The following is a 21,458-nucleotide window of genomic DNA, read 5'->3' as shown; positions in this document are numbered from 1 at the left end:
GTCGCGTACTGCTGCAGAGTAGTACGGTAACCCTGTCTTGGAGGTCATGTTGTTGAGCAACAGTGAACCTACGAGTTATGGAGAAAGCGATGGTGGGCCCTGATTCCGACAAATGGCTGGAAGCCATAAAACCGGAGAGAGGATCCATGTGTGAAAACAAAGTGTAGACTTTGGTAGAACTACTTGATGGTCATGGGACTATTGGGTAAAATGGATCTTTAAAAGAAGACAGACGATGATGGTGATAAGTCACTATTAAGAAAAGCTCGACTTGTCGCAAAGATGTTTTCGACAAGATCAAACAGTTGACTATGATGAGTCTTTCTCACTCGTAGCGATGCTAAAGGTCTGTTAGAATTATGTTAGTAGTTGCTGCATTATTTATGAAATATTGCACGTAGGATGTCAAAACATTGTTTCCTCGACGGTTTCCTTGAGCAAACATTGTATGTGATACAACCAGAAGGTTTTGTCGATCCTAAAGATACTAGCAAGTATGCAAGCTCCAGTGATCCTTCAATGGACTGGTGCAAGCATCTCGGAGTTGGAATAAGCACTTTGATGAGATGATCAAAGATTTTGGGTGTGTACAAGGTTTATGAGAAACTTGTATTTCCAAAGAAGTGAGTGGGAGCACTATAGAATTTCTGATAGGTATATGTGGTTGACATATTGTGGATCAGAAGTAATGTAGAATTTCTGTAAGCAGACAAGATTGTTTGAAAGAAGTTTTCAAAGGAGTACCTGGATTACGCTACTTGAACATTGAGCATCAAAGATCTATGGAGATAGATCGAAAACGCTTAATAGAAGTTTCAACAAGATGCATGCCTTGACAAGTTTTTGAAAGAGTTCAAAATAGATCAGCAAAGAAGGAGTTCTTGGTTGCGTTGTGAGGTGTGAATTTGAGTAAGACTCAAAACCCGACCACGGCAGAATAAAGAGAATAGACGAAGGTCGTCTTCTATGCCTTAGCCGTAGAATCTAAAGTATGCCATGCTGTGTACCGCACCTAATGTGTGCCTTGACTCAAAGTCTGTTGAGGGTACAGAGAGTGATCCATGATTGAATCACTAGCAGCGGTCAAAATTTATCCTTAGTAACAAATGGACTAAGGAATTTTTCTCGATTATGGAGGTGGTTAAAGAGTTCGTCGTAAAGGGTAACGTCGATGCAAGCTTTGACACTAATCTGAATAACTATGAGTAGTGAAACAGATTCATATAGTAGAGTGGATATTTGGAGCATTTCTGAATAGCACGTAGTAGCAGCATCTATAAGATGACATAAAGATTTGTAAAGAACGCACGGATCTGAAAGTTTCAGAACCGTTGACTAAAACCTCTCTCACAAGCAAGACATGATCAGACCCCATAACTATATGGGTGTTGGATTCGTTGGAATCACATGGTGATGTGAACTAGATTATTGACTCTAGTGCAAGTGGGAGACTGTTGGAAATATGCCCTAGAGGCAATAATAAATTAGTTATTATTATATTTCTTAGTTCATGATAATCGTTTATTATCCATGCTATAATTATATTGATTGGAAACACAATACTTGTGTGGATACATAGACAAAACACTGTCCCTAGTAAGCCTCTAGTTGACTAGCTCGTTGATCAAAGATGGTCAAGGTTTCCTGGCCATAGGCAAGTGTTGTCACTTGATAACGGGATCACATCATTAGGAGAATCATGTGATGGACTAGACCCAAACTAATAGACGTAGCATGTTGATCGTGTCATTTTGTTGCTACTGTTTTCTGCGTGTCAAGTATTTATTCCTATGACCATGAGATCATATGACTCACTGACACCGGAGGAATGCTTTGTGTGTATCAAACGTCGCAACGTAACTGGGTGACTATAAAGATGCTCTACAGGTATCTCCGAAGGTGTTAGTTGAGTTAGTATGGATCAAGACTGGGATTTGTCACTCCGTGTGAACGGAGAGGTATCTCGGGGCCCACTCGGTAATACAACATCACACACAAGCCTTGCAAGCAATGTAACTTAGTGTAAGTTGCGGGATATTGTATTACGGAACGAGTAAAGAGACTTGCCAGTAAACGAGATTGAAATAGGTATACGGATACTGACGATCGAATCTCGGGCAAGTAACATACCGAAGGACAAAGGGAATGACATACGGGATTATATGAATCCTTGGCACTGAGGTTCAAACGATAAGATCTTCGTAGAATATGTAGGATCCAATATGGGCATCCAGGTCCCGCTATTGGATATTGACCGAGGAGTCTCTCGGGTCATGTCTACATAGTTCTCGAACCCGCAGGGTCTGCACACTTAAGGTTCGACGTTGTTTTATGCGTATTTGAGTTATATGGTTGGTTACCGAATGTTGTTCGGAGTCCCGGATGAGATCACGGACGTCACGAGGGTTTCCGGAATGGTCCGGAAACGAAGATTGATATATAGGATGACCTCATTTGGTTACCGGAAGGTTTTCGTGCATTACCGGAAAGGTTTCGGGCTCATCGGTAGTGTACCGGGAGTGCCGGGAGGGGTGCCGGGGACCATCGGGAGGGGTGTCACGCCCCAAGGGGTCTCATGGGCTATGGGAAGAGATAAACCAGCCCCTAGTGGGCTGGAATAAGTTCCCACTAAGGCCCATAAGGTTTGAGAAGGAAAAAACACAAGGTGGAAAGAGTTTCCAAGTGGGAAGGTGGAATCCTACTCCAAGTAGGATTGGAGTAGGACTCCTCCACCTCCAATTTCGGCCAAACCTTTAGGTTTTGAGGCTGCCTCCTCCCCTCCCTCCCACCTATATATACGGAGGTTTTAGGGCTGATTTGAGACGACTTTCTCACGGCTGCCCGACCACATACCTCCATAGTTTTTCCTCTAGATCGCGTTTCTGCGGAGCTCGGGCGGAGCCCTGCTGAGACAAGATCATCACCAACCTCCGGAGCGCCGTCACGCTGCCGGAGAACTCTTCTACCTCTCCGTCTCTCTTGCTGGATCAAGAAGGCCGAGATCATCGTCGAGCTGTACGTGTGCTGAACGCGGAGGTGCCGTCCGTTCGGTACTAGATCGTGGGACTGATCGCGGGATTGTTCGCGGGGCGGATCGAGGGACGTGAGGACGTTCCACTACATCAACCGCGTTCACTAACGCTTCTGCTGTACGATCTACAAGGGTACGTAGATCACTCATCCCCTCTCGTAGATGGACATCACCATGATAGGTCTTCGTGCGCGTAGGAAAATTTTTGTTTCCCTTGCGACGTTCCCCTACACCTTGGCCATCTTTGATCAACGAGCTAGTCAACTAGAGGCTTACTAGGGACAATGTTTTGTCTATGTATCCACACAAGTATTGTGTTTCCAATCAATACAATTATAGCATGGATAATAAACGATTATCATGAACAAAGAAATATAATAATAACTAATTTATTATTTCCTCTAGGGCATATTTCCAACAAAAACCTACGCCTGTTCTTATAGTCAAGTGTAATGGAAGTGGAAACTATGGTGTTCCAAAAGTTAATAAGAAAAGATTGTAAACGAATATGGTACCATATGCTTCAGTTGTTGGAAGCTCAAGATATTACCCTGACACAGTTCACGTATATATCCGGGTTCTTTTGGCAATTTCCAGTCCATAAATAAATCAATGGAATGGAGTCAAAGATATCGGCCTCATGCTAAAAGAAATAAGTGCTCTCAAAAGATTGTGAGTACAAAGGCAGGACTTGTGAAATGTATAGCGAAATCCACAATTGTCGCTAACTTTCATACTCGGAGTTTTGTGTGGAAAATCTCCAAATGAGTAAAACGATTGTCATCAATGTGATGCAATGATATGTTATAGCTTGATATGAGGCTGAGGGACGGGCAACGTGGTTAAGGCTACCTGTACCCGGAGTGGATAATGGTTGACAACAACGATAATCATTTTAAATTCTTTCGCTCCTGTCACAACGAGTCAAGTGTTGATGCCAAACACACTGGCAAAGAGTTACGTGTTGTGAAGGAGAAAGTCCGGATTTATGGAAAAATGCTTGAAGCATAAAAGCAACAAACAAGTGTTTGCAGATCTGCTTATCAAAGGCTTACCGTCCAGTGTGTTCGGAGAACACATAGTCGACATGGGTTTTATGGTATAGTCTAATATTTCCGGACAATAAAGGGCCCAAGGTTAAAGAATCTGTCTCAAAATAGAGAGGTACATTGTGGCTGTCTGATTCCATCGGCAATTGAGTCGTGACGATGAAACATGCCCTATGTATTGATCTGTTACGAAACGGGTAAAAGTATATGATGAGATCAAGGGGGAGAATGTTAGATTGATCTCTTTCCCAATGGGCCCAACGGCCCATTGGACCTTGACTCACGCCCTGATCGGGGGCGTCCAGCCCAAGCAAGGCTGGTGGGCCCCTGTCGTGCAGTGCTGTATATAGAGGAGGTGGGGACCATGGCACATACTACGAGGTTCGCCGCCGCCACTGGTTCCCCACTCCTAACCCTAATCCGATCTGGAGGGATGCACTGAAGCGACGGGAAGTCCACCGCCGCCGCTACCGGATCTCTCTCTCCTTCCCCACCGTCGTCCCCATCTCACGACGGTCGCCGGAGGGAACTCATCGAGTACTCCATAAGGTAACATACCTCTACTCTCACCGAACACATCTAGCCTTGTCGATCCACAGGATCTATCACTCGCATCTACTAGCAAAAGCACCCATGCGTTGCAGCGGGAAAAAATAATATCACACATTTTAATTAAAGAATTTAGAGAAAGAAATTAAAGGAAAGAGAGAGAGTAGTAGTGCACAACCCATTAGGCGTGCCAAGGCCCATCCTTACCCACTCCTAAATCCCCTAACCTAGCCCGTGACACCACATAGTAAATTTGGCCTCGCGCTCAACGAGGAGAACCGCGCCACCATCCACGTGCTGGGCACGGTGCCTTCCCTGCTGGACCTCCTGACCTCCCCCACCCACCACCCGCGTGCGCGGCGCGACGCCGGGATGGCCATCTACCAGCTCTCGCTGGCCGCCGTCAACCAGTCCAAGGTCGCCCGCTTCCCGGTGGCATCCAAGGTGCTCCTCACGGTCGCGTCCAGCGCCGCCGAGCCCACGCCCATCCCCAGGCTGGCCCTCATGGTGATCTGCAACGTGGGCGGCTGCTCGGAGGGCCGCGCCTCTCTGATGGATGCGGGCGCCGTCGCGGCCGTGTCCGGCATCCTCCTCTCCTCCCATGACGTCGCCGAGCTGGAGGAGTGGTGTGTGGCGGCGATCTACGCGCTGAGCCGTGGCAGCCTCCGGTTCCGCGGCCTGGCGCGCGCGGCCGGCGCGGACAAGGCCCTCTGCCGCGTGGCCGAGGAGGGGACCCCCGGCGGCGTCCGGCGCGAGATGGCGAGGAAGACGCCGTGCGCCATGCGGGGCGACCTGGACAAGGAGGCGAACCTGACCAGTAGCAACCTGGAGTGCGGCGACGGGGACGACTGCGGCGGGAGCATCGTGTCGGACGGGTTCATGTTGTTCCGGTTTAATTACCTAAAAGACAGGGGATTTTTTTAAAACGACAGCGGTGGGTTTTCCGACGGAAGCAATAGCCTCTTTATTATTAGGTAAAGATAAACATAGTCATGCATAATGAATTTAATAAACACGCAGCCAGGACGGAACGACCTAACCTTAGAGCTTTGTCGATGCCGGCGCTGAGATGTCGTTGTGGAGGAAGAGCCACGAGCAGGCGCCGTGGACGGCTTCCCGCCTGCGTCCCCCATCGTCCTCGTTGGTAGCGACATGGTTGTAGCAGTCTTTCCTTCCTGAGAAGAAAACGAATGCTGAGCGACAGGATCCGGAGTCGAGGCATGGGAAAGGCGGAAGAACGGCAGGCCTCTTGTGAGAGGCGGCGGACTGTCGGTGATGTAGGCGACGTAGTGGTGGGAGGCGATGGGCGAGCGAGCAATAATGGAGTCGGCGACCTTGCGGCCGGCAGCGAGGAAAGAGAAACAGAGGTGGGATACTAGCTGAATGGAGAAGTCGTGTGCGACTCCACCGAAGTGGAATTGCAGCAGCGTGGCCACGAGCGGAGCATCGAGTTGGAGTTTGGAGGGTCGGAAGCGGACGAAAAGCAAGCATGCGGCGGAGTGGTCGAAACTAGTCGGAGAAACCCGCGACCGAAGCTTCGACCAGACATGGCTTTGGAAGTCCAGGCCGTCCGCCCCGTCCAGGCGCAGCTGGAAGCGGATGTATTCCCGCGCATGCACGAGCCGATCGCCCAGGTTGCAGGGCTTTGGTGGCGGCTGAGAGAGCTGCGACGGTGTCTGGGCGCATGAGGTAAGCATGGAGGTGGTGATGGCTGGGCCCAGCGCAAGCGCCGCGGCGGTAGCAGCGGCGGGGAGGGGGTCGGAGCTCGAGGGCATCCTGGTCCTACTCTTCACAAGTGGAATCAGAGGTAAGATAATAGCCGAGCCACCGTTGTGGTGATCAAGTGGATCCGGCCGATCCTTTGTACATGGTGCACTTTATGAAAAATAGGTTGAGGAAAAAAAAGGGGATGTTGAGGAATAGCGTCCCATCATATTTGCAGGTCGGCTCAAAACTAACTAAAATGTGCCTCGGCATTTTTTCCCATCGAATTGGTTGATGTCACCACATGACCGAGGCAAAATGCAGCTTATACACCTTAAATCACAGCCTTGCTCAACATATGATAAAGCCAAGCGTGATTATGAAAGTTTGGCTATTCATATTTTCTAGAATAAGCTCCGACATGTAGGCATGTAGCATAAACCGCTAGATAGCTGCTGGTAAAGCCTGTTTGAATATCATCTTTGCAACTAACACGTGATGAATTGTTCAAAAAAAACTAACACGTGATGAGAGCTATGAAACAAAACAATGGATATAAACGTTGAATGTTGTCTGATAGATGAAACTTTGCTTGCACAGAGGGCCCACCAAGCTACATCAATGAGATTAAGGTAAAGTACACACATCCATCATGCATGTTAACAAAATCGTCAAAATTAGGCTTGTCAGCGAACATAATATAACAAAGGATACAATTCCACATAAATATCTGAGTACACAGCAAACCTAACTGACAAAATGGAGATGGCAGGTCAAGATGAGTGAGAGGATCGCCTCAAGCATTTGTTCACCATGCATCCAGTACTCCAGTTTCAAAGTAAGATGAACAATAGTGCATCCTGCATCTTACAGAAAACAAAATTCAAGTGTTTTTTGATATCGTAGCCAATGGATTGCGATTGGGAAAACATTGATCGCTTCCTTCCATGAAATCCAAACTCCTTTATTGCTAGTACATGAACAAAATGAATGGGTAGGAAGCTGGAGTCCATTGATTCGGAATTAATAAACACATCATTATGCTAGAGGAGTGAGAGTTGTCGATAATTGAGGGCGTACCTGTAGCCTACTTCTCAACGTTGGCAACCCTTTGGTAGGCATCATGTCATTACACGTCAATATTATTACTGAAAAAATCATGTGAAAATTAGACATATATTAGCTGCCGTAACCCTAGCCGCCGCCTCCCATCACACCCCCCCCCCCCCCGCGCCCCGTAACCCCCTCCCGTCGCCCCCGCGGGCGACCAGGGGGTAACCCTCGCCGCCGCCGTCGGTCCTCCCTCGCTCCTCCTTCATCCTCGCCGCCGCCAGCAGCGCTGCCGGGCGAAGCCTGGCCGGCAGGGGCGGCGGCGGGGATCCTCTCCCCTTCACACGACATGGCTGGCGCGGGACAGCCGTTCGTGAGGAGGCGCCGGACTAGCGTGCAGTGCGGCGGCACTGCATGTGGATCCTAGCGGCGGCGTGCGGAGCGCGTCAACGACTGGGTTTCGTTCTTGCGGCGCAGTGTGGCGGCTGCGAGAGGGGCAAGACATGGTGGTCGCGTGCGTCGTCGAGTTCGGGTCAGATCCTTCTGGATCCGGGCCCGGACGCCGTCGGCCAGCGCAGGGTGGTGGTACTCGTCGCTGTTTAGATTGGATCTTCATTGATCCAGATACCTGCGGTTTTCTGGCGTTGCCGGCGTGGCCGCAGATGAAGCTGGTGGAGGAGATTCAGATAAGGGGAAACCCATTGGTCGGCCCTGGCCGACCAAGCCGACGACGATGCTCAAGGCCGCCATTTTTCTTCCTGGAGACGTCGGTCTATGTCTGCTCCTCCACTTCCTACCTCACTGCCTCTCGGGTGAAAACCCTAACTCCGATGGGCGGCGGCGGCGTCCTTGACGTCGTGACCTTCCTGAAGGTGTTGCCTTGAGGGTTGAGTGGTGGTGGCCACTATGTGGGTTCTGGACAATTGCTGGTGGTGGGAACTGCTTCGGGGGAAACCCTAAGATCTGACTTTCCAGATCGGACGATGGCGGTACCGCGATGCCGTTTCTCTCTTGGAAGCATCATTTGTGGAGTAGCGCTGGATGACAGAGGCAGGAGATGGAGCGGCTTCGTCTGGCCCGAAGATTTGGTGGAACTATCAAGTCATACCTGACCGACAGGTGCTACACTGAGTCATGCCTGGTTGGTAGGTGCTACGCACGACAGTTCTTTCAGAATCTTCGTGTCTGGACGAATGAGCGCAGGGCGGTGGCGCTGTTTGGCGCCGTGGCAGCGTCGATCATCTTGCACGAAGCTTTCGGTGGAGATGTCAAGTCATGCCTAGCCGACAGGTGCTACGCCGTGTCATGCCTGGTCGGCAGGTGCTACGCACGACAGATCTTCCAGAATCTTCGCGTCTGGACTGACGAGCCGTGGTGGCGTCGATGGATGGACAGACTGACAAGGATGATACATATCTCTCTCCTGAAGATGGGTTAGCGGCCTGATGATGATGGCGGCATCTAAACCGTGTGCATTTGATGTACGCTTTAGGTCTGCTGCACCGGCTGTGGGTTCTGATACGTTATGTGGATGTATCGGTGAAGACACCGGTTTTAGATATGGGGAGTGAAAGCACTTCACATTATCGAGTTTTGTAGGTATCAGTGGTGGCTTCGGATGGTTTGATGTATGTTCTTGTTAGACCTATGTTGAGTAATTAATAAAAAATGTCGTTGCATCGATTGATGCAGAGGCCAGGGGTTTGAACCTCCTTTTCTAAAAAAAGACATATATTAGCTATCAATCACTTGTCCAGGACAACTGAAAGAAAATGAAAATCATCCATGTAGTTAAAAATAAATAATTTTCAGCTTCACACATTCTTCATTCTTTAATTAACAAACTATTGGGAGACCGATGAATATTAGATGTGCAGAGATCGACGAGTGGACCGCTCCTAGAAGTATAGATGCAAAATTCTCTAAACAAAACCAAACGCATAGATATGTATAAAATGCAGGAGAACAGATCATTCAATCCTAATATGTGATGGTTAATTGGTTACTAATTCTAGATCAAGTAGACCTTTAGATTGATAATGAAAAAGAATTAGGAAAAGAATCATGCATTACCGATACTTGCGATCTGCACTCAATTTTCCGGGAAGAGGAACGGATTATCACAACACAATATGGGTAATTATTTCCCTTGATCATGAAACTAAAGTTTTTTGAACAAATAGGAATAGTAGTCACAACCATCTTCAGCGGCTCTAAACAAAAGAGCAGACAACTTGCACCCAACGCGGGCAAAAGAGTTGTCAATCTCCTTGATCTTTTTATTTGCAAGCGAGTGAGGTATGTAGATAATTGTAAATTGCAAAAAAAATGATAGCAAGGTACTGAAGGTTCTGTAAATATATGATGAATAGACCCGGATGCCATAACTTTTTTAATGGCATCTCTCATGAAACAACGTACACTCAGTAAACAAATTTTTGTTAGACAATTAATAAAAAAGCGGATAGTCATGCGATATTCACGGCACTGTTCATGTGTGTATATGCATCACGTTCATAAACAAATAGGCTGACTTCTGCATGCACCTATTACTATTACTCCACTCATTGATCGCTATCGAGCATCCATCTCGATTATTAAGTAAAAGAGAGTAATGCATTGAGAACGATGACATGATGTTGACAAAGTAAACTCAAGTAATATGAATAAATCCCATCGTTTTATCCTTAATAGCAGCAACACAAAGACGCGTCTTGTCCCTTCTGTCACTGGGATATAGAAATTTGTCAGGTTGAACCTACTACAACGCACTTCTCTCACTAAAGAAATATCAATCTAGTTGGTAAAACTATTTCAATAGATGAGAGAGAATTACGAAGCTATAATAATCGTGCACATAAGAATCATATTAGTATTCAAAGAACACTCAAATATTTATCATGAATAATCTGAACATAAACTCACAATTCATCGGATCCCAACAAACGCACCGCACAAAAGGAATTACATCATGTGGATCAAAGTGAAGATGCGATGATCATTAAATTAAAGATAAAGAGAGACACGTTGCCATCTAGGTACTAGCTATGGACCCGTAAGTCTGTGGTGAACTACTCACACACCATCATGAGGGCAGCAAGGTCGACGAAGAGGCCATCCGTGATCGATCCCCGTCCGGCAGTGTGCCAGAACGGAGCTCCAGCTGGCCTCTCGTCGGAACAGAGACTTGCGGCAGCGTAAAAAGTGTTTTGGAACTGCCTTTAGGGTTTTTAGGATATACGATAATTTATAAGCCAGAGAACAGAGTCAGGAGGGCCTCGAGTGGCCCACAAGCCATCAGGGCGTGACCCCCAGGCCGCGCCCGCTGTCGGGTTAGCTTGTGGGGCCCTCGAGTGGCCTCCGGCCTTCTTCTAATGCTCGTTGGTCTTCTTTTGGTCTAGAAAAATCTCCAAAAAGTTTAAGGTCAATTGGACTTCGTTTGGTATTGGATACCTGAAAAGTGAAAAACATGCAGAAAACAGGAAGTGACACCGGGCACTGGGTCAATAGGTTAGTGCTCAAAAACAGTATAAATTGGTAAATAAATACCCAAAAAGTATTCTAGAATGATAGTATATCAGTATCGGAATCCAGGCCCACCATCGCTTCTCCACAACTTGTAGGTTCATTGTTGTCCAGCAACATGACCTCCAAGACAAGATTACGGTACCGCTCTGGAGCAGTATGTTTCCTTATCGACCTACGAGGTTTGGTAGTAACTTGATCCGAAGCTTCATGATCACCATCATCAGCTTTCTACTTCAACTAGTGTAGGCGCCACAGGAACATCTTCGTGCGCCCTGTTACTCATTGGTTGAAGTGACAGTTCAATAACCTAATCAAGTTTCCACCATCCCCCCACTCAATTCTTTCGAGAGAAAGTTTTTCTCGAGAAAGGACCCGTTTCTAGAAACAAACATTTTGCTTCCGGATCTGAGATAGGAGGTATACCCAACTGTTTTGGGTGTCCTATGAAAATGCATTTATCCGCTTTGGTTCGAGCTTATCAGGCTGAAACTTTTTTCATATAAGCGTCATAGCCCCAAACTTTTAAGAAACGACAGCTTAGGTTTCTCCAAACCATAGTTCATACGATGTCATCTCAACGGAATTACATGGTGCCCTATTTAAAGTGAGTGTGGTTATCTCTAATACCTAACCCAAAAATGATAGTGGTAATTTGATAAGAAACATCATAATATGCACCATATCCAATAGGGTGCGGCTACAATGTTCGGACACACCATCACACTATGGTGTTCCAGGTGGCATGAGTTGTGAAACAATTTTCACATTGTCTTAAATGTATGCCAAACTTGCAACTGAGATATTCATCTCTATGATCATATCATAGACATTTTATCCTCTTGTCACGACGATCTTCAACTTCACTCTGAAATTACTTGAACCTTTCAATAATTCAGACTTGTTTTTCTTCAAGTAAATATACCAGTATCTACTCAAATCATCTGTGAAGTAAGAACATAACGATATCCATTGCGTGCCTCAGCACTCATTGGACTGCATACATCAAAATGTATTACTTCCAACAAGTTAATTTCTTGTTCCATCTCACTAGAAAACGAGGACTTCAGTCATCTTGCCCATGTGGCATGATTTGCATGTCTCAAGTGATTCAAAATCAAGTGATCCCAAACGATCTATCTGCATGGAGTTTCTTCATGCGGTTACACCAATAGACATGGTCCGCTTGTCTCAAACGTTTCAAATATGAGTGAGTCCCTAGATCCATCAGTATGGAGCTTCTTTATGTGTTTTATAAAAATATGATTCAAGCGGTAGTGCCACAAGTAAGTGATACTATCATTACTACTTTGTATCTTTTGGCATCAAATATTATGAACATGTGTAATACTACGATCAAGATTCAATAAACCATTCATATTAGGTGCATGACCATTGAAGGTATTATTCAAGTAAATAGAATAACCATTATTCTCTTTAAATGAATAACTGTATTGCAATAAACACAATCCAGTCATGTTCATGCTCAACTCAAACACCAAACAACATTAGGTTCAACGCTAATCTCGAAAGTAGAGGGAGCGTGCGATGGTGATCACATCAACTTTGGAAACACTTCGAACACACATCGTCACCTCGCCTTTAGCTAGTCTCCGTTTATTCCATAGCTTTTATTTCAAGTTACTAACACTTAGCAACCAAACCGGTATCTAATACCCCGGTGCTACTAGGAGTACTGGTAAGGTACACATAAATATCGTGTATATCCAATATACTTTAGGCGACTTTGCCAGCCTTCTCATCTACCAAGTATCAAGGGTAGTGTTGCTTCAGCGACTGTTCTCTCATATTAGAAGCACTTAGTCTCAGGTTTGGGTTCAACCTTGGGTTTCTTCACTAGAGCGGCAACTGGTTTGCCATTCATGAAGTATCCCTTCTTGCCCTTGCCCTTCTCGAAACTAGTGGTTTCAATAGCCATCAACAATTGATGCTCCTACTTGATTTCTACTTTCGCGATGTCAAACATCACGAATAACTCAGGGATCATCATCTCTATCCCTGACATTTCATAGTTCATCACAAAGCTCAATAGCTTGGTGGCAGTGAATTTGCAGAACTATGCCAATGACTATCTTATCTGGAAGATCAACTCTCACTCGATTCAAGCGATTGTAGTACTCAGACAATTTGAGCACATACTCAACGATTGAGCTTTTCTCCCTTACTCCGCAGGCTAAGAATCTTGTCGGAGGTCTCATACTTCTTAACATGGGCACGAGCCTGAAATCCCAATTTCAGCTCTTGGAACATCTCATATGTTCCGTGGCGTTCAAAACGTCTTTAGCGCCTCAATTCTAAGCCGTTAAGCATTATGCACTAAACTATCACGTAATCATCAAAAACGTGTATGTCAGATGTTCGCAACATCCAGAGACGACAGTCGAGGTTCAGCACACCAAGCGGTGCATTAAGGATATAAGCCTTCGCGCAACAATGAGGACAATCCTCAGTTTATGGACCTAGTCCGCATAATTGCTACTATCATCTTTCAACTAAGTTTTCTCTAGGAACATATCAAAAACAGTAGAGCTATAGCACAAGATACAACATAATTTGCAAAGCCATTTTGACTATGTTCATGATAATAAGTTCAATTAATCATATTACTTCAGAACTCCCACTCAAATTGACATCCCTCTAGTCATTCGAGTGGTACATGATCCAAATTCACTAACTCAAGTCCGATCATCACGTGAGTTGAGTTTAGCTTCAATGGTGAACATCTCCATGTTGATCATATCCATTATATGACTCATGCTCGACCTTTCGGTCTCCTGTGTTCTGAGGCCATGTCTATACATGCTAGGCTCGTCAAGTTTAACCCGAGTGTTCCGCGTGTGCAACTATTTTGCACCTGTTGTATGTGAACATAGAGTCTATCACACTCAATCATCACGTGGTGTCTCGAAACGACAAACTATCGCAACGGTGCATAGTCGGGGAGAACACAATTTTGTCTTCAAACTTTAGTGAGGGATCACCTTATAATGCTAGCATCGCCCTAAGCAAAATAAGGTGCATAAAAGGATTAACATCACATGCAAATCATAAGTAACATGATATGGCCATGAACTTGTGCTTCTTGATCTCCATCACCAAAGCATCGACATGATCTCCATCGTCATCGGCGCTACACCATGATCTCCATCATTGTGCTGCCATCGAGGTTGTCGCGCTAACTATGTTGTTACTACTAAAGTTACTACTAGCGATAAAGCAAAGCATCACCAAGCGCAAAATAATTAAAGACAACCCTATGGCTCGTGCCGGTTGCCGTAGCATCGACGTGCAAGTCGATATTTAACTATTACAACATGATCATCTCATACATCCAATATATCATATCATGTCTTTGGCCATTTCACATCACATGCATACCCTGCAAAAACAAGTTAGACGTCCTCTAATTTGTTGTTGCAAATTTTAGTGCCTGCTATGGGTATCTAGTATGATCGCATCTTACTTACGCAAAGCTACAACGGTGATATGCAAATTGCTATTTAACCTTCTCCAACGACCGCCTTGGTCAAATCCAATTCAACTAAAGTTGAAGAAACAGACACCCGCCACTCATCTTCATGCAACAAGTTGCATGTTAGTCGATGAAACCGGTCTCTCGTAATCGTACGAGTAATGTTGGTCCAGGCCGCTTCAATCTAACAATACTGTCGAATCAAGAAAAGACTAAGGAGGGAAGCAAATTGAACATCAACGCCCACAAACTCTTTTATGTTCTACTCGACATGTCATCTACGCGTAGACCTAGCTCTGATACCACTGTTCCGGAACGTTGCATGGGAAACAAAAAAATTCCTACGCGCACACAAGATCTATTCATGGTAATGACCATCTACGAGAGGGGAGAGTGCATCTACATACCCTTGTAGATCGCTAAACGGAAGTGTATATAATGCGGTTGATGTAGTGGAACATCTTCACTATCCAAATCGCAGCCCTTCTTGCGATCTCATCACGATACGTCTCGCGATCCCATCACGATCCATCCCGATCTAGTGCCGAACGGACGACACCTCCGCGTTCAGCACACATACAACTCGTTGACGATCTCCGCCTTCTTGATCCAGCAAGAGAGACGAAGAGGTATCTGAATTCTCCGGAAGCACGACAGCATGGCGGCGATGGTGGTGGAGCTACTCCGGCAGGGATTCGTACTGTACTGAACTAGTTATGGGGTGTCACGATGTGGTGGAGGGAGAGCGAGTTGCGTCTTGGCTTGAGATACCAAAATCCTTTCTCACCTCCACTATATATAGGAGGGAGGGGAGGGGTGGCGCCATAGGGCAAGGCCCCAGGAATCGGCCGAGCCAAGAGTTGGAGGAGTCCTCCTCCAATACAACTTGGAAGGAGTCCTCCTTCCCAATTCGGTTTTGGCCCTTCCTCCTTTCCTTTTTATCCCTTGGCCGAAATAGCCTATTTGGGCTGGCCACCAGTCCACTAAGGGATGGTATGCCACCCTTGGGCTTCTTTGGTTCTCTCCCGGGTGGGTGACCCCTCCCGGTAGAACTCCGAAACCCATTCGTCACTCCCGGTACTTTACCCGTAATGCCCGAAAACCTTCCAGAAGCGAAATGGATACTTCCTATATATCAATCTTTCTCTCCGGACCATTCCGAAAACTCTCGTGACGTACCAGATCTCATTAAGGACTCCGAAGAACCTTCGGTTACCAACAACAATAATTCAACTATACTGAAACGTCACTGAACCTTAAGTGTGCAAATCCCGCGGCTTCGAGAACTATGCAGACATGACCTGAGACACTCTCCGGTCAATAACCAATAGCGGGACCTCGATGCCCATATTGGATCCTACATATTCTACGAATATCTTCATTAGTTGAACGTCTGTGTCAAGAATTCAGTTAATCTCGTATGTTATTCCCTTTGTCCATCGATATGTTACTTGCCTGTGATTCGATCGTTGGTATCTCCATACCTGGTTCAATCTTGTTACCGGCAAGTCTCTTTACTCGTTCCGTAATACAAGATGCCATGACTAACTCCTTAGTCACATTGCTTGCAAGGCTTATTGTGATGTTGTATTACCGAGTGGGCCCCGAGATACCTCTTCGTTATACGGAGTGACAAATCCCAGTCTTGATTCACACCAACCCAACAGACACATTCAGAGATACCTATAGAGCACCTTTATAGTCACCCAGTTACGTTGTGACGTTTGATACACACAAGGTATTCCTCCGGTGTCCGGGAGTTGCATGATCTCATGATCATAGGAATAGATACATTGACATGCGAAAACAGTAGCAATAAACTGACACGATCATATGCTACGTTCATAGTTTGGGTCTTGTTCATCACATCATTCTCCTAATGATGTGATCCCGTTATCAAGTGACAACACTTGTCTTTGGCCAGGAAACCTTGACCATCTTTGATCAACGAGCTAGTCAACTAGAGGCTCACTAGGGACAGTGTGTTGTCTATGTATCCACACATGTATTTGAGTTTCCAATCAATACAATTCTAGCATGGATAATAAATGTTTGTCATGAACAATGAAATATAATAATAACCAATTTATTATTGCCTCTAGGGCATATTTCCAACAACAGGTTAGTGCTAAAAATAATATAAATGTTGGGGAACGTTGCATGGGAAACAAAAAATTTCCTGCGCACACGAAGACCTATCATGGTGATGTTCATCTACGAGAGGGAGATTGGATCCACATACCCTTGTAGATATCTAAGTGGGAAGCGTTAAGAAACGCGGTTGATGTTGTGGTACTGCTTCATGATTCAAATCACCGTCGTCCCACGATCCGTTCCGATCTAGCGCCGAACGGCCGGCACCTTCGCGTCAGCACACGTACAGCTCGATGACGATCTCCGCCTTCTTGATCCAGCAAGAGAGACGGGGAAGTAGATGAGTTCTCCGGCAGCGTGACGCCGCACCGGTGATGGTGATGATCTATTCCTGCAGGGCTCCGCCCGAGCTCCGCAGAAAACCGATCTAGAGGAAGAACTACGAAGTAGAGGTTTAGGGTTGCACGTGGCATAGTCGTGTCTCAAAAACCCTAAAACCTCTAGTATATATAGGAGGAGGGGAGGGGCTAGCCTTGGGGCTCAAGGGAGCCCCAAGGGCACCGGCTGAGAGAGGAGGAGGAGGACTCCAACTCCAATTCGGTTTGGGGAAGGAGGAGTCCTCCCCTTCCTTCCCACCTCCCTCTTTTTTTCCTTTGGTTTTTTCCTTAGCTGACATAGCCCATTTGGGTTGGCCTCACCAGCCCACTAAGGGCTGGTGCGTCAGCCTTGGGCTATTAGGCTCACTACCGGGTGGGTGGCCCCCTCCCGGTAAAAACTCGGAACCCATTCATCACTCCTGGTATAGTGTCGGTAATGCCCGAAATCTCTCCGGAGACCAAATGAAACAATCCTATATATCAATCTTCGTTTTCGGACCATTCCGAAAACCCTCGTGATGTCTGTGATCTCATCCGGGACTCCGAACAACCTTCGGTCACTAACACCTATAACTCAACTATACCGAAATGTCACCGAACCTTAAGTGTGCAGACCCTGCGGGTTCGAGAACTATGCAGACATGACCTGAAACTCTCCCCGGTCAATATCCAACAGCGGGACCTGGATGTCCATATTGGATCCTACATATTCTACGAAGATCTTATCGGTTGAACCTCTATGCTAAGGATTCATATAATCCCGTATACCATTCCCTTTGTCCTTCGGCATGTTACTTGCCCGAGATTTGATCGTCGATATCCCTATACTCATTTCAATCTTGTTACCGACAAGTCTCTTTACTCGTTTCGTAATACAAGATCTCGTGTCTAACACTTGAGCCACATTGCTTGCAAGGCTTATATGTGATGTTGTATTACCGAGTGGGCCCCGAGATACCTCTCCGTCACACGGAGTGACAAATCCCAGTCTTATTCCATGCTAACTCAACGGACACCTTCGGAGATACCTGTAGAGCACCTTTATAGTCACCTAGTAACGTTGTGATGTTTGATACACCCAAGGTATTCCTCCGGTGTCAGTGAGTTACATGATCTCATGGTCATAGGAATGAATACTTGACACACAGAAAACAATAGCAACAAAATGACATGATCACATGCTACGTTCATAGTTTGGGTCTTGTCCATCACATCATTCTCCTAATGATGTGATCCAATCATCAAGTGACAACACTTGCATATGTTAGAAAACCTTAACCATCCTTAATCAACTGGCTAGTCAACTAGAGGCTTACTAGGGACATTGTTTTGTCTATATATCCACACATGCATCTATGCTTTCATTCAATACAATTATAGCATGGATAATAAACGATTATCTTGAAACAGGAAATATAATAATAACTAATTTATCATTGCTTCTAGGGCATATTTCCAACAGTCTCCCACTTGCACTAGAGTCAGTAATCTAGTATCACATCGCTATGTAATTTACATTAGAATGAATCTAACACCCATACAGTTCTGGTGTTGATCATGCTTCGCTCGTGGAAGAGGTTTAGTGAGCGGATCCACAACATTCAGATCCGTGTGCACTTTGCAAATATTTACGTCCTCTCCTTCGACATAGTCGCGGATGAGGTTGAAGCGTCGTTTGATGTGTCTAGTCTGCTTGTGAAACCTTGGTTCCTTTGCTAGAGCAATGGCACTAGTGTTGTCACAGAACAGAGTTATTTGATTTAGTGCGCTCGACACAACTCCAAGATCCATCATGAACTGCTTCATCCAGACACCCTCCTTAGCTGCCTCCGAGGCAGCCATGTACTCTGCTTCACATGTTGAATCTACTACGATGCTTTGCTTGGAACTGCACCAGCTTACCGCACCCACATTGAGAATAAATACGTAACCGGTTGGAGACTTAGAGTCATCCGGATTAGTGTCAAAGCTTGCATCGACGTTACCCTTTACGACGAGCTCTTCGTCACCTCCATAAACGAGAAACATTTCCTTAGTCCTTTTCAGGTACTTCACAATATTCTTGACCGCCGCCCAGTGTTCCACTCCTGGATCACTTTGAAACCTGCCTGTCATACTTATGGCCAGGCTGACGTCCGGTCTTGTGCACAACATTGCATACATGATAGACCCTATGGATGAAGCATAGGGGACGGTACTCATATTTTCTCTATCTTCCGTAGTTACTGGACACTGAGTCTTACTCAACTTTATACCTTGTAACACTGGCAATAACCCCTTCTTGGACTGTTCCATTTTGAACTTCTTCAAAACTTTATCAAGGTATGTGCTTTGTGAAAGTCCTATTAGGCGCCTCGATCTATCCATATAGATCTTAATGCCTAATATGTAAGCAGCTTCTCCTAGGTCTTTCATTGAAAAACATTTGTTCAAGTAATCCTTTACGCTCTCTAAAAATCCACATTGTTTCCAATCAGCAATATGTCATCCACATATAATATTAGAAATGCTACAGAGCTCCCACTCACTTTATTGTAAATACAAGATTCTCCAACAACTTGTATAAACCCAAATGCCTTGATCACCTCATCAAAGCGCTTATTCCAACTCCGAGATGCTTGCATCAGTCCATAAATGGATCACTGGAGCTTGCATACTTTGTTAGCACTCTTTGGAACGACAAAACCTTCGGGTTGCATCATATACAACTCTTCCTTAAGAAAACCATTAAGGAACGCCGTTTTGACATCCATTTGCCAGATTTCGTAATCAAAATATGCAGCTATTGCTAACATGATTTGGACGGATTTAAGCATCGCTACCGGTGAGAATGTCTCATCGTAGTAAACTCCTTGAACTTGTGAAAAACCCTTTGCCACAAGTAGAGCTTTATAAACGGTCACATTACCGTCTGCGTCCGTCTTCTTCTTAAAGATCCATTTGTTCTGAATAGCCTTGCGACCTTCAGGTAATACTTCCAAAGTCCATACTTTGTTTTCATACATAGATCCTATCTCGGACATCATGGCCTCTAGCGATTTGTTGAAATTCGGGCCCACCATTGCTTCTTCATAACTCGCAGGCTCATTGTTGCCTAACAACATGATAGATAAGACAGGATTCCCGTACCACTCAGGAGCAGTACGTGATCTTGTCGACCTGCGAGGTCCGATAGTAACTTGATCCGAAGCTTCATGATCATCATCATTAGCTTCCTCCTCAACTGGTGTTGCCTCGACAGAGATTTCCCTCTGCCCCGTGCCACCATCTAGAGGGAGCAGAGGTTCCACAACCTCATCAAGTTCTATCTTTCTCCCACTCAATTCTTTCGAGAGAAACTCCTTCTCAAGAAAAGCTCCGTTCTTAGCAACAAACACTTTGCCCTCGGATCTGAGATAGAAGGTGTACCCAACTGTCTCTTTTGAGTAACCTATGAAGACGCACTTTTCCGCTTTGGGTTCCAGCTTTTTAGACTGAAGCTTTTTGACATAAGCATCGCATCCCCAAACTTTAAGAAACGGAAACTTTGGCCTCTTGCCATGCCATAGCTCATATGGTGTCGTCTCAACGGATTTTGATGGTGCCCTATTTAAAGTGAATGCAGCTGTCTCTAATGCATAACCCCAAAACAATAATGGCAAATAGGTAAGAGACATCATAGATCGCACCATATCTAACAAAGTACGATTACGACGTTCGGACACACCATTACGATGTGGTGTTCCAGGCGGTGTCAACTGTGAAACGATTCCACATTGTCTTAAGTGAGCACCAAACTCGAAATTCATATATTCGCCCCTGGATCAGATCGTAGGAACTTGATCTTCTTGTTACAATGATTTTCAACTTCACTCTGAAATTGCTTGAACTTTTCAAACGTTTCAGACTTGTGCTTCATCAAGTAGATATATCCTTACCTACTCAAATCATCAGTGAAGGTGAGAAAATAACGATATCCGTCGCGTGCCTCCACACTCATTGGACCACACACATCAGTATGTATGGTCTCCAACAAGTCACCTGCACGCTCCATTGTTTCGGAGAACGGAGTCTTAGTCATCTTGCCCATGAGGCATGGTTCGCACGTGTCAAGTGATTCGAAATCAAGTGACTCAAAAATCCCATCAGCTTGGAGTTTCTTTATGCGCTTTACACCAATATGACCTATGCGGCAGTGCCACAAAAAGGTGGCGCTATCATTGTTAACTCTACATCTTTTGATCTCAATGTTATGTATATGTGTGTCATCACAATCAAGATTCAATATGAACAAACCCCTCACATTGGGTGCATGACCATAAAAGATATTACTCACAAAAATAGAACAACCATTATTCTCTGACTTAAATGAGTAACCGTCTCACAATAAACAAGATCCAGATATAATGTTCATGCTTAACGCTGACACTAAATAACAATTATTTAAGTTCATAACTAATCCTGATGGTAACTGAAGTGAGACTGTGCCGACAGCGATTGCATCAACCTTGGAACCATTTCCCACGCGCATCGTCACTTCATCCTTCGCCACCTTCGTTTATTCTTCAGTTCCTACTTCGAGTTGCAAATATGAGCAATAGAACCGG

At 45.5% G+C, this 21,458-nt stretch overlaps 1 protein-coding gene across 1 annotated transcript; it reads left to right on the top strand.

Moving 5' to 3' along the window:
* Positions 1-5,001: 5,001 nt before the first annotated feature.
* Positions 5,002-5,553, top strand: LOC123405170 (U-box domain-containing protein 38-like). The gene has a single exon (XM_045098967.1). It carries the CDS (start codon positions 5,002-5,004, stop codon positions 5,551-5,553), a length of 552 nt encoding a protein of 183 aa, XP_044954902.1.
* The last annotated feature ends 15,905 nt before the right edge of the window (positions 5,554-21,458 follow it).

Source organism: Hordeum vulgare, chromosome 6H (assembly GCF_904849725.1).
Source record: "Hordeum vulgare subsp. vulgare chromosome 6H, MorexV3_pseudomolecules_assembly, whole genome shotgun sequence".
In the NCBI taxonomy this organism is placed as follows: Eukaryota; Viridiplantae; Streptophyta; class Magnoliopsida; order Poales; family Poaceae; genus Hordeum; species Hordeum vulgare.
Note: the sequence above shows the minus strand (reverse complement) of the source record. Positions and strands in the feature narration are given on the sequence as shown.

What these genes read in the sequence shown, in the direction of transcription:
- LOC123405170 (XM_045098967.1), top strand. Translation starts at nt 5,002, where the DNA reads ATGGCCATCTACCAGCTCTCGCTGGCCGCCGTCAACCAGTCCAAGGTC.